This window comes from Perognathus longimembris, chromosome 7, assembly GCF_023159225.1.
Source record: "Perognathus longimembris pacificus isolate PPM17 chromosome 7, ASM2315922v1, whole genome shotgun sequence".
NCBI classification, from domain to species: Eukaryota; Metazoa; Chordata; class Mammalia; order Rodentia; family Heteromyidae; genus Perognathus; species Perognathus longimembris.
In genome coordinates this window covers 41,119,625-41,133,826 of record NC_063167.1, presented here as the reverse complement: position 1 = coordinate 41,133,826, position 14,202 = coordinate 41,119,625, and the positions used below count along the sequence as shown (strand labels likewise).

The following is a 14,202-nucleotide window of genomic DNA, read 5'->3' as shown; positions in this document are numbered from 1 at the left end:
GCAAGCACATGTTTCTCTCTCATCATGTTATGACAAGGAATTAGCTGATCATGGTTACGACTGCAGCTTGCAGCTGAAGCCAAACAAGGTGTCAGCTGTGTGTCAGCAAAGCCTATGTCACATGCAATGCACACCCATCGATGCTATTCTAGATATAATAACCAGCAGATGACAGAAATAAGTAGGTGTCTTTCTCTCATTATGTGCCGTGGGTGGATACATGGTAAACAACATTTCCTTCTTTTGAAAGTGGCAAATGCAACAGATGGGAAAATTCCTGTTCATGGCATATTAGAAATCTGTATTTTGTTTGTAAATACAAACTTGTTCTGAATCACAGTGAGTTTTCTGCGAGTATGGGTGTGGTAGACATCACAGGATCTCATCATTATCCACTTCACTCTTTGTAGCCAAATGGAAAACTAGCCCCTTGTTCCAGAGGGTTCACTCACTCCTTTGGGTCAATGGACTATAAGCTGAAAGTGGATATGTGTGTTGCTTCTAAAGCAAAGCATTTCCTTCCAGGTGGACAGCATCCTAGCCCCCTCTTCTCCTGGCACAGACATCAGAGAAGTGTGAGAGAACATGTTTTAGGGTCAACACAGACCAGATTGTTGAGTCAACCCATGGAAGATAATTGCCCTGGAGAATCCATAGCAGAACATTGTATGAATAAAACCTAAACTATTTTTTCTTAAACCACTGACATGAAAGTATCATGTGTCAGCACAACATAACTTGGACTTTCTCTTTTTATTTGTATTTTTTATTGTTATTGTAAAGGTGATCTACAGAGGGGTTACAGTTACCTAAGTCAGATAAAGAGAATATTTATTCGGGCTGGGAATATGGCCTAGTGGTAGAGTACTTGCCTTGCATACATGAAGCCCTGGGTTCAATTCCTTAACACCGCATACATAGAAAAAGCCAGAAGTGGCTCTGTGTTTCATTCTCTAGGTGAAAGTAGAAACTGTTCATTGACCATATCTCACAATTTCTTGATTTTCTTATTCAAAGTATTTATTTCTCTCTACTTATTATAATCCTTTATCTTTAAACATGTCACTTATTATCTCCTAAAGGCCAATTTTTATACAAAATCAATTTTAAAAATCTTCCTTAATCTAATGCTGCAGAAACAATTTCTCTTGTTTGCAAATGTTCATATTTATTTCTTATTACCCCTTTTTACTTCATATCCTGTATGTTTATTCATGAAGATGTTTTATTTCTCCAGTTACATGGAGAGAACACTTAAGATGTGTTCTTCATTGTATCTTCAGCAACTCACTGTAATGTCTTAAAATTGTGCTCAATAAATATTTGATGTACATTGATCTACTAGTAATACAAATATAGTTAAGTTTTATCATAAAAATCTATCTGAGCCACTAGAAGGTGTGATCAAGAAGCATTCTTTCACTGGATCACTTTGTCACTATCTCCCAAATGGAGGGTTGTATTTATTAATGGATGGGATGTAAAGCATTGAAGATTCTTGAATTCACTGTCTTGGTGAAGTATCAAGGAACAGAACCAGCTTCCTTTGTTCCCCAGAGGCATCCAGGAATCAGGCAGTTTATGTCACTTGGGATGGTAGGAAGAAGCCTGGGACTTATGGAAGAGCAGCAGCAAGCAGACCCTCACTATCTTGAGGATATAGGATGTGCCCAGGTCTGTACTACCTTCTTTACATATGACACATCATTCTCTCTACCCAAGAATGGCAGAGTGATGGTACCATCATGTGTTTAAATCCCAGCCCCACCACTAACTAGCTGAAATCGTGAATGACTTCCTTCTATCTCTCAGTTTCCTTCACTGAAAATAAAATTATCTCCATGTTAAATGGTTAATGGTAAATGTAGGATGAATAGCAAATAAAAGAGTATATGTATTGAATAAGTGTACAACAAATGCTTTCTCAAAAAGAATGATAAGTGAACTGATTAAGAGACTAACACAGAAATGTTCATTCATTTCCCAAGGACATGGAGGTTTTAAGTGACAGAGTCAAGATTTGAATCAAATTTCCTGGACTGAGAGCCAAAATTATAACTCTTCTACCTTACAGCTTCTTTGAAGCCTTCAGAATCATGGGGCAGAATGTGACAAGGAATATTATGTTCCATCTGGCTTGTAAAAGAGTGCCTAGAGCAGATCATTTTTTAAAGGTGGTTTCAACCTTGGTATGGTATGTGTTAGTCCATTTTTGTTGCTGTAACGAAAACTATCACATTCACAGCAGTTTATAAACAATGAAAAATTATTTCTCCCCATCCGAAGTGTTGGGAAGCCCAAGATTAAGGGCCAGCAGATTCAGTGTCTGAGGGCCTGCTTTCTGACTCACAGTTGTGCTCTCATTCTTGTTTGCTCATATGGCAGAAGGTGAGGAAGCTCTGAAAACATTTTATAAGACACTAATGTTATTCAGGAGGACTAAGGCCTCCTAACTTAATCTCTTCTCCAAAGTCTTTACTTCTTCACCCTGAAGGCCAGAATTTGAACATGGGAACTGGCAGAGTGGGGATGCATTCAGGGTATGGCACTGTGATTCTATTTATAGAGGTTAAAAATTAAAGGTACTGTTTCTAACAATGCAAGCAGAGTAAGCTAAAGAAAGAAGTGGACAATCTTTATGAGCTTTGCAACTTCCACTTAGCAGCCATTCTTAGCATTTTGTTATATTTTCCAGACCTTGTTTATAAGGCTTAAGGCACCCAGGAGGAAATACAATACTTTAAATTCAATAAATGTGAAATTCAATCATTGTTCTATCCTTTACTTTCTGTAAGACCAACCTCCTACCAGATTAACCTCTTAGGTTTCTATATATTTTAACTTTCTAAGTTAAAATGAGCAACAATTATTATGATTCTGTCACGGTCTCTCTTCCCCTTGTACAACAATTAAATGGTTTAGATTGTCCCATGACCCAAATTGGGCCACCATAATTTCTTCCCTAACAAATGAAACTAATAAATTCTAGGTCTTGCTGTTCCTTCTAGGAAAATTATGCAACTGCATAAATTATGATTGTTGAGTTTCTTTCACATTGTGTGGCACTTGAAAAACCAATGTTTGTATCAGAGATAAAAATAAATGCACTGGGCACCTGTGGCTCACACTTGCAAGTCCATCTACTCAAGAGGCTGAGATCTGAGGACTACAGCTTGAAGCCACCTTGGGCAGGAAAGTCTTGAAACCTCAGGAACAGTACCCAGGCCCTGAGTTTAAGCCCTGGGACCAACAAGGACACACACACACACACACACACACACACACACATACACACACACACAAACACACACAGGCACACACACACGTAAGTAAATAATAAATGAGGCTGATACAGACAAAGAGGAGTCAGAAAGACATACTCCTTCCTTTATTGGCCCTGACTCTTCTAGAGGGTTCTTGTCAAGAGTTGCCTTCCATAGCAAGCTCCCTTTTTGCTAGTGGTGACTCTGGTGGACCCTTTGTTCTTACCCCAGGACCCTGGATAATGTAGCATTCTGAGAACAGATTCCCCATCAACATAACAAGGAAAATAATACACCCCTTATAAGATCATCCCTGAAGTTAACTGAGGTTATCACAAGTGCCTCACCCACTGACTAGCACAAAGCAGGCATTAAACAAATAGTCTCTATCCTTTGTTTAGACTGTGTTTATTTTTCAACATCGTTATTATTCTATTAAAACCCATCCAACACGAATATTTCATTTCATTTATTTAATACACACTTGTGATCACATATTACATGCCAGCACTGTGCTTAGGCAATGTGGTGAATATAATAGAGTATTTGTGGTCAACAAAAGCAATAGAGAAAGGAAAACATATATATTAAGGCAATAGTTACAGTAGGGTCATTTGAATTGCTGGTTTACTGAACATAATTGACTGATTGGAGGTTGTAACAGATATATATATATATATGTAGATAGATGATATATAGATACAGATAGATAGATAGATAGATAGATAGATAGATAGATAGATAGATAGATAGATAGACTGATTGATAGACAGATGGTAGCTCCAAGGTATTCATTATAAATTTATCTTAAAAGTCAGAAATAGAGCCATAAGGAAGCTTTGTTGTTTTTCAAGCAAAATGGTATAAAATATGCAAAATTCTGTAGGGGTAAATTCCCACTGAAGGTATGAGGACTGGTGTAGGCAATGACAGGCAACTCTTCTGGTAATGCAGGTGACTGAAGGTACAGTTTTTTAGATAGGAAGTGAAAGAGTAGGAGGTGAATTTGGATAAGTGCTCACAAGCCAGAACAAAAGTGCCATACTAATGCTCATTAAAGGAGTAATAGTAGCAGCAGCAAAGGCTTGCATATACAAATACGCTTCGAAGCAACTCTTAACCCATTTTATCTTCCAACTAAGGTATACATTAGTATTATGGAGGAAGAAATAAATTTATAGAAAGGCAAAGCAGCTTGCACAAAGTGACAGCATAGTAAACGCAAGCCAGTTTTTTGACATTAAATATTGAATTTGTGCCCAAGTGCAATGACCACACTTGTAATTCCATCCATTCAGGAGACAAAGGGTTAAATGGCCTGGAAAAGTTAGGAAAATTCTATGTCAAAAACAGGACACTTGGGCTGGGAATATGGCCTAGTGGCAAGGGTGCTTTCCTTACATTCATGAAGCCCTTCGTTCAATTCCTCAGCACCACATATATAGAAAAAGCCAGAAGTGGCGCTGTGGCTCAAGTGGTAGAGTGCTAGCCTTGAACAAAAAAAAAGCCAGGGACAGTGTTCAGGCCCTGACTTCAAGCCCCAGGACTGGCAAAAAAAAAAAAAAAAAAAACCTAAAACTAAAACAGGACACTTGGTGTTGAAGCTCAGGGCTCTATTTCTAGTACCAAACAAAACAGGAAACACTCTTAAGATTATGTTGAAGTTCTAACACTCAGTATCTCACCATGTGACTTTATGGGTGGAGGAACTGTACGGGTAATTCATTAAGATGAAGTCATGCGTGAAATAGGGTGTGAACATAATCCAATATCACTTGTTTCCTTACACAAAGATGAAAATTTGCTTGCACAAAGGAAGAACACCATGTGAACAGGAAATCTATCCAGCAAAGATGACCACTAACAACATGAAGCTAGATAAGAGGCATGATGGATTCTCTCTCATCACCCTCAAAAGGAACCAACCCTGCCAACTGCGGGAGCTCAGATTTCTCTCAGGTCTCAAAATTCTAAACAAATATGTTTCTGTTACTGAATGTACCCATTCTATTGAACATCATAGCAATAGCCCTAGAAAACTCTGTGTGGATTCCAAAGTCGTTCACCTAATCAGTAGGCCACACTCTCATTTATCAGAGCCATGAGAGCATTTTTAGGAGGAAGAGAACTTGACCACATTGGAATTCTATTCTCAAACTAGCCTGACCCTGCTTGTCTTTTCTCCTGACACTCCCATTATTCACAAACACCATTAGCTTAGATTCTGTATGTCTCTTGCACAAGAAAAGAAAACGTTGTATGCTTCAATTTCTTTTGTGAAATTCAGTTCAGTTTAATGTCAGTATTGGTCTCTATTTAGACAGAAACTTCACTGAAAAATGCCTCATTTTTATAGATCTATGATTAAACTGTTCAAAGTACAGTTCTTTACTGCTTCCTGTTTATAAACTCATTCTACTTTGACCTCCATGGGCAAGAATAAAACATTGGAGAAAATATTTCTTGCCTTCTTCCTTAGTCTGATGGCAAATATAAAGTCATGATCTTTTAGGAAGGGGGTATTCTTTGGTTCCCTTATTGCAACTATTCATCTTTTGGGGGGAGAAAAAGAAAATTCACTCTGTTGGATGGAGATGTTTGTGTGGAATCTTTCTCTGGTGACTCATAATCCAAAGCTGTTGAATCCAGGGAAGGCAGTTTTAACCACAGTATTTAATCTTATGGAGACATTTATTGCATAGCTTTTTGTTTTGCCTTGTTTAATATAAACCACTGGAGAGATGTTTCTTGGCTATGTCATTTCATAAAGCACAGTGTGAAATGAAAATCCAGATAAGAAAAGGCCACTCCTCCTACAGGAAGAGTTATAGATTCCGTATTCATTGAGGGACTTTGGGCCTGAAAACAGTAATTATTACAGCAGCAATGGTGACACCATGTCTGCATCAGGACTGTGGAGTAGGGATTATAAAGACCACATCTGGAATCACATACACCTGGCCTTTAGAGTTTTATGCAGTTGTTTTCCTAGCTCTATTCCCTGGAGTAAATTGTGTCCTCTCGGCTCAGGCTCCTCATCTCTAAAATAAGGGAACTTAATAGTCTTTATTTCATGAAGTTGCTAAGAATATTGCATGGGTTGTTAATGGAAAGCTTTTAGTATAATTTCTGGCAAATAATAAATATTTACTGAATATTACTTGCTATTGTTTTAATGAGAATATCATTCATTGTAAGCCTATTACTTCTAAAACATCTCAAAGTGCATAATCTCTAATCCTGAAAACAATCACCTAGGGTAATTATTGATTGTTTCCATCTTACAGATAAAAGAAACAAGGGACATGTTCAAGTGCATTTTGTTGGGAAATGGAAAAGAAGAGGTTCTCTTGAGTCTGAAAAACATATCAAAATTTATCTGATATAATCAACCTGACAAAAAGACTCAATGCATCTCTCCAATGTCAGTTTCAAGTTGACATTTGTAAAACCCAAAGAATCAAGACAAAACCAAAAAATTATCTGCCTATCTATCTGCTTATCTATCTATATACCTATCTGTCTGTCTATTTGTCTATTGTTCCTGTCCTGGGACTTCAACTCTGGGCCTGGGCATTGTCCCTGAACTTCTTTTGTTCATGGCTAGTGCTCTACCGCTTAAGCCAGAGCTCCCATTCTGGATTGGGGGGAAGGTAGTTTATTGGAGATAAGAATAGTATGGACTTTCCTGCCCAGGTTGGCTTTGAACAGTGATCCACAGATCTCAGTCTTGTGAGTATCTAGGATTACAGGCATGAACCACTAGGCATATTTTTATTTTAGTATTTTATTTCTGGTAGTACTTGAGTTTGAACCCAGGGCTTTGTACTTGCTAGGCTGGTGCTCTACTACTTAAGACACACCTGCAGACTTGGTTTTTGTTGATTATTTTTTAGATAGGGTCTCATACACTTTCCTCCCTAGGCTGGCCTCCAACTGTGATTTTTCTACTCTCAGCCTCCAATGTAGTTGGAAATACAGGTGTGGTCCAGCAGCTGGATCAAAGAACAGTCTCTACTAAAATAATTAACTTAATCTAAATCAATTTAATATTCCTTAAAGCTTCATACAAGTTTACAGTGAAACTCTAAATGTCATCCAATCAGCAAACTATACACAATAGATAAACTTACAATCTTAAGTTTAATAGTCCCTGGTTTAGTCAGAACTCTGAGTAAAGATTAATGAAACACAACTTAAAATATCTTAGGCAAAGTGTAGTTTAATATTCTTATTTCTGAGAATTCTAAAATCTAATTTAAGGCATAGCTGGATTGTTTCTGCTCTACTTTCCTCTGTGGGCTGGAGTTATCTTCCTTTCTTAAAAAAAAAACAAAGAAGGAAGAAGAAAGGTGAAGGAAGGAGGAAGAAGAGGAGGGGGAAGAAGAGAAGGAGGGGGAGGATGAGGATGGGGAAGAAGAGAAGGAAGGGAGGGGGAGGAGGAGGAAGATGGGAAAGAAGAGAGGGAAGAGGAAGAAGAAGAAGATGAAGAAGAGGAGGAGGAGAAGAGGAGGAGGAGGAGGAGGAGGAGGAGGAGGAGGAGGAGGAGGAGGAGGAGGAGGAGGAGGAGGAGGAGGAGGAGGAGGAGGAGGAAGATATCGGTACAGACATGTGACAATAACTTTAACCCCTGACCCACACCCTGGTAACCCCAACAGGTAAGATCCCTCTTTTTGCTCAAACATCTGCCAGTTGGTCATTGATTGGTTCTCTGGCTAGAATGTAATTCTTCCTATGAAGAAGTGAGATAGAAAGGGCATTTTAATAGAAAAAAGAAGCATGTAAGGGCACTTTTATGGACAGCCCCCAAAAGACACCTTGGGATAGGAAAAGATTCTCAAGGAATCTACTTGCAGAGGGGCAGGATAGGAAATCATATTGAAGTAGCCCTAACTAGAATGAGTGCAATATTCACTAGAGTTTTTCTCAGAAAGAAAATCCAATGGTTGATTTTTGTTATATTCCTGTCAATTTATGTAGTCAAAACTTGTAGAGTTCTGGTCTGGACATTTAAAAAACAGAGAGAAAAAGGAGGAGAAGGAGGAGGAGAAGATAAAGAAGAGGCAGGAGAGGAATAAAGATGTGGGAAGAAACTAAAGAGAATTGAGAGAGAAAGAGAGAAAGAGAGAGAGAGACTATATATGAGTCTTTGAATAGTATTGCATTAATTTACTTGATGGTTATGATAACACAAACTCTTACAGTTTGGGGGGCTAGATGTCCACAACCAGCCATACTGGGCTCTATTCAAGGGATCAACGGGGCTGCATCCTCTAGAGACTTTAGAAGAGAGTCTCCTAGCCTTTCTAGCCTCCTGGAACCCACTTCCTTTCCTTGCTTCCTTACTCCTTTCCCAAAGTACTGTGTACTCTTGCTGTTGTGGCCACGTATCCTTTATGCCAATTTCTTTCTGCTTTCCCCTATAAGGACATTTGGAATTTTGTATAGGGTTCTCTGGAATAATCCAGGGTAATTTCCCAGCCTCAAAGTCCTTAATTTAATTACTCATAAACATGAACATTCTCTTGCTATAAAAGTTAGCATTCACAGATCCTAGATATTAAGCCATTGACATCTTGAGGGGCCATTGTTCAGCCCTTCATAATCCAAAAAGGCACATAATCAAAGCAAGCAAACAGCCATACTGTCAGGCAGAGAATGGCATATTTCCTAAGATAGAAACCATAAATTGTATATAGTTTGAAAACAGCACTTTCAGTTTCTGAGTTCTAGTCTACTTCTTAAAAGGTAATTACACCAAATGCTTAAATTGTTTGTTGGGTGTTAGGCCTTGTTTTGACTGCCTCACTTGTGCGTCTTCGTAGTAAATTACCTTTGTTGTTCAGAAGAGCAAACTAAGACACAAGTATGTGCTAACTTGCCCAAGACCACACTGAATCAGATGAGCTAGGATTTGAAGGAGTCTTCACCCCAATTTCATGCTCTTGATCATTTCAGAGGGAACTTGAAGAATGGATAAACAGGCTGACACAGTGAAGAAATGGAAGGGCAATGCCAACCAAGGGAACAGAGAACAAAGATACAGGGTCAGTGAAATGAAAGGCAGATTCCAGTGGTGAGTAGAACAGTGGAGACAGAACATCGCAAGCCTAGGAGAAAGAGTGGAAGATTGGGTTAGAGATCTAGCTTGAGACAAGATTTTAAAACATAAACATCCTCTAGAACTGACCAAGTGTTTGAGGTGTGAGCAGAAGAGGGACTGGCAGCAATGTGGAAGCTGGACTACAAGATGGCTAGGGTGCCCCTATGATATCATAGAATGTGCTTGCATCTCATGTCTCTGGGTCTTTAGAGATGAGGCCCTGTAGAGACCTGGGTTATGCTATCCATTTCTACTTATCTGTTCCAATAGAGGATTCAGTAACTTATAAGCAAAGTATGGCTAACCTATAGGAGAATGGTGGAGAAAGATAATGGTACTGATGCAAACAATAACACAATTTTTAAATCAATATTGGTGTCATCACTCACATGTACTGAACTATTTTATCATAATAATAAAAAAGTACCCAGAAATTTGAAATATATAAATCGACATTGCAATCTTGATCCTGTCACTGAATCTTGTGTCTCTGTAGGGTCTTGGTAACTTCTCAACAAGTCTGTTTGTTTGTTTTTCTTATCCTTTAAAAGGGACAAGAATATCAATAACTCCGCATTATTATTAACATTTTATGTTTTTTATTGTATGTCACCATCTCCCCTTTAGGTCCATGTTATTGTTTTTACCTCATTTGAACAATAGGGAAAACAAACCTCAGGGGAAAGAGGAGAGTTACTCAACTGCACCGAAAGGAAGCATGGATGCCCACCTAAAGTTTAAGAATCCCAATTAAGTGTCAATTTCACAAAGCCATCTACAGGGTATTTAAGGGACAGAGTGGGTAGTGTTTGCCCCTACAGGTCTTTTTTTTTTTTTTTTTTTTTTTTTTTTTTGCCAGTCCTGGGGCTTGGACTCAGGGCCTGAGCACTGTCCCTGGCTTCTCTTTTGCTCAAGGCTAGGACTCTGCCACTTGAGCCACAGCGTCACTTCTGGCCGTTTTCTATATATGTGGTGCTGGGGAATCAAACCCAGGGCTTCATGTCTTTAAGGACGCATGAAGGACAGAATTGAGGACACATGTCACCTGTCATCAGCTACAACCCTGGAAACCTCAGCAGAGAACTGTCAGCTTCCAATGGGCGGGCGGAGGGAACCCTGGACCCCGCCCAGCAACCGCCTCAGCGTCCCTAGCAACCAGAGGGCGGGCAGCCTCCTCTCCTGAACCTGGTGCTGTGATTAGCGCGATTCCCAGGCTCCATCCCCACCCCTGTCTCCCTGGTCTCTGTGTAGGTCTGCTCCTGAGAAGCACCGGCTGCGCCCCTGTGTCCTGGGTGGGAAAAAGACCACCTTCGCGGTAAGGCTGAGCTTTTGTTCTGTCCTAGGGAAGGTGTCAGGTTGACACCACGCCAATGCTGGCGTGGGCAGGCAGGGATCTTGCCAACCACGATTTCTGCTTCTGGAGTTTCTAGACAGCATCGAGGATGTCAGCTGGTTGGTGGCAGAAGTCAGGGGTACCTGGCAGGCGTTGAGATGTCCACACATTAAATGAAACTCAGGTTTTGGGAAGAACCCTGATCTGCCAGTCAGCCCAGAGTACTGGAAAAACCTTTGCCCCGTATGCTACGTGACATTGGCCAAATAACATATTCTCTCTGGGCCTTCATTTCCCAATCTGTAACCCAAGTTCTAGGTTACAGTGATTTCAGTAGGACTTTCCTTGACATCACACCTCTGGAAATATTCAGTTCTGATCTTTTGCACGACCTCAATTTCAGATTCTTTGGATTGTTGCCACAAGTTATATGACAACCAGTCCCTTTGTTATTTAGAGTGCTTCTCCATACTTACCATTCCATTGCTTTCACCCTAGTCTGCCCGAGTTCAGAACTGGAACTACTTTGATTTCACAACAGGAAAATGGAGCTAAGCAGGGCCTTTTCCAGTGTCCTACAAAACCTTGGCTTCCTCTCTCACCTCATGAGAATCCCATCTGATGTCTTTAGTATATGAAAATTGAGTCCATGGACCTACTTTGGTTGTGTTACCCAGGCAATGTTAAGTTACATAAGGACATGTGCCTACACCCACAATTGTGAGACGATAACAATATATTAAGAGTACTTCTCACTTTTATAAGAGGTGTTAAATAAGACAAAATAGGTGTAGAGATGGCAAAATTCCTCTGCCACCCTTATAAGTTCCTGGCTATGCCTGTAAAAGCATCTAAGAGAAGTCAAGCACATACATTTGTTTAATCTAGGTTTTACCAGGTTTTACTTTCTCAAAAGTCCTTTTGAGAAAATGAAGTCTCCCCAAAAGCAATTAGAATCAGTTACTTGTATTCTGCCTTGAACAAATAATAGTAAATTATGATAACACACCTAACTTATTTGAGGAAGGAATTGAAAGATGAGAGAAGGTTTTTACAGTAGTCCTGAAGAAAGGACAGAGTATGGTTCACATTAAAATCTCAGCTGCTGTAACCTTTCTGTACTTCCTATTTTTCAAGGGCCTTTAACTTGGTTATTATACCAAATTAGCTTATCTCTTTCATAGATATAGCCAGAACTCCTGGCATTATTGTTGTTATTTTGACAAGGATACTGCAATTGCCTGTGGGGAAAAAAATCAAGAGTAATGCTTTCTTTTCTACCCTTAAAGATCTGAGGAGATTTTTTTAGAAAGATCATGTCTTCAGGTTGGAAGACTCCCCACGAATCAGATGCAATGCCTGAGATCATGGTGAAAATCATTGGAAGTAAACATTTCCGATATATTGTGGAGAAACCAATGACGTAAGTCTTCTGGGTGAAAAAATATCCTTGTTTCTTGAATGACCATAAAATTAGTTGTTGTTTTTCACCCCAAAAAATTACATTTTAAAAATTACTTCCGTGGAAAATTAACTCATTAAGATGTAATGGTAGAAGTAAAACAGCATTGATAACTTCTGTGTACAGTTCCCTGATATTTTTCATCTTTATAATTCCCCATAGTCCTTAATTACTTGAGCTGATTTTCCAAATAGACAAAAAATATGAGTATTGTAACAGTTATAAATATTAATGTAGTATCCCTGCTTCTCTTCATCGGGTTTGTAATCCACCACATACAGTAATTTGGAGTGGGGAGGAGAAAAGGCGAGGGGACTGGAAAAAGGGCAGATTAATAACATCATTAGTTGTAAAGTTTTCACTTCCTCCTCCTCGCATCTCATGTTCCTCTGAGTGTGGACTTGTCAGCAAACAGCCAGCCTGTGTTTCACCCCTTTCAGAGTCATCGTGGCTACATTTGAAGGAAGAACTAATATGTCCCTAAAAGTCACTACATGCAATTTGGCACAGAAGGGTACAGATACTTCTTCTTTGTAGACTTTTGGTAGTTCACAAAAGAAAAGGAAGTACTGGAAGTAACCCCATTTTTCCCTTTGGCAGACTGTGGTTTGAACTCAAGATTTTGCATTTGCCAGGCCATCACTTTACCATTTGGAGTCATGCTTTGATTTAGTTCATCCCAACTACAGAAAATAATGAACAATAATTACTGCTCCCTTCCCTCAAAACTATGTGTATGGTTAAAAAAAGGAAATGATACAGAAAGAGAATTTTATTATAAACCACCTCAGTCTAGATAGAAGACCTAGGTCAGAAACAGTGCCCTAAAGCACCAAGATCATTGTTGAACAAGGCATACATTTTCATGATCAGTTTGTGTAGTCTTGCAGTCTTGCAAAGCCTAACAGAGGAGACTGCAAGTGCAAAAGACATTAGATTTCAACCCATAAGGTGGGCTCAGAGATTTAGATGCTGTGCAATATATAATGCTCTGGAGAATAATCTACCTGGGGACAAGACACATGAGATTTGAGAGTTTTCTATAAGATTAAGAAATAGGGATTTATAAGACATGATACATTTATTTTCTTTTAGTGGTATTTGGCTTTGAACTTGGGGCCTCTTGCTTTCTAGGGGGGGACTCTATCACTGAACCACAGCTTCAGCATAACCTGGTTTTAGCACTAATTTTATTTGATTTTTCAAGAGAGAGATTTCTAGAATTTATATTTACTGTGATGAGGAAGTGACAAGATGGTCAGATTGCATTCTTTCTGTCACTCTGTGTCTCTTTTTCTCTCTGTGTCTCTTTCAATCTCTACAGAGAGACTAAAACCTGTTCGTTTGAATTTTTAATCTGCATTTTTTAGTAATTAAATTTTGTTGACAAGGTGTTGTGCAAAAGGGGTACAGTTACATAATAAGGCAGTGAGTACATTTCTTGTAATACCTTACACCCTCGTTTTTCTTTCCCTTCCCTACATCAGGTAGGCATATATACAATACCCAGTGTAACAAAATCATATACAGTAACCACGTAGCGTACACCAAAGGAAATTCATCTAGAACTTTAAATGCAATGTCAATAATAAAATCCTCCTGTGTCCTTCTCTTGGAGTTGTTTTTGCTTATAGATAATGTAAGGTCGCTGACCCAAACCTGTGGAAATACCATTTGAAAAGAAGTTTTTTGTTTCGCAGACCTGGTCTCTGCTCCCCGCCCCCCCAAAACTCATATATCCAGGAGACCATACCCCATTGTTCTCTGTGTTCTAGGCTTGTCTCACTCAACATTTGTTCAAGTTCTGACCATTTCCCTGCGAATACCAATATTTTATTATTTCTAATCGCTATATAGTATTCCATTGGGTACAGGTACCACATTTTTGGATCCATTCATCTGTAGTGGAGCATCTGGGTTGTTTCCATATTTTGGCTATTGTGAATTGTGCAGTGATAAACATGGATGTGCAGATGTCTTTATGATATCCTGAGATATCATGTTGTTCAGGATAGATGCCTAGGAGTGGTATGGCTGGGTC

The 14,202-nt window shown here is 39.2% G+C and overlaps 1 protein-coding gene across 1 annotated transcript in view; it reads left to right on the top strand.

Annotated features, from left to right (window-relative positions):
• Positions 1-12,015: 12,015 nt before the first annotated feature.
• C7H1orf87 (chromosome 7 C1orf87 homolog) overlaps positions 12,016-14,202 on the top strand; it is a 63,413-nt gene continuing 61,226 nt past the window's right edge. Inside the window, exon 1 of the mRNA XM_048349926.1 lies at positions 12,016-12,122. Within this exon, the coding sequence (XP_048205883.1) occupies positions 12,016-12,122 (107 nt within the window). The remainder of the gene's footprint in view (positions 12,123-14,202) is intronic.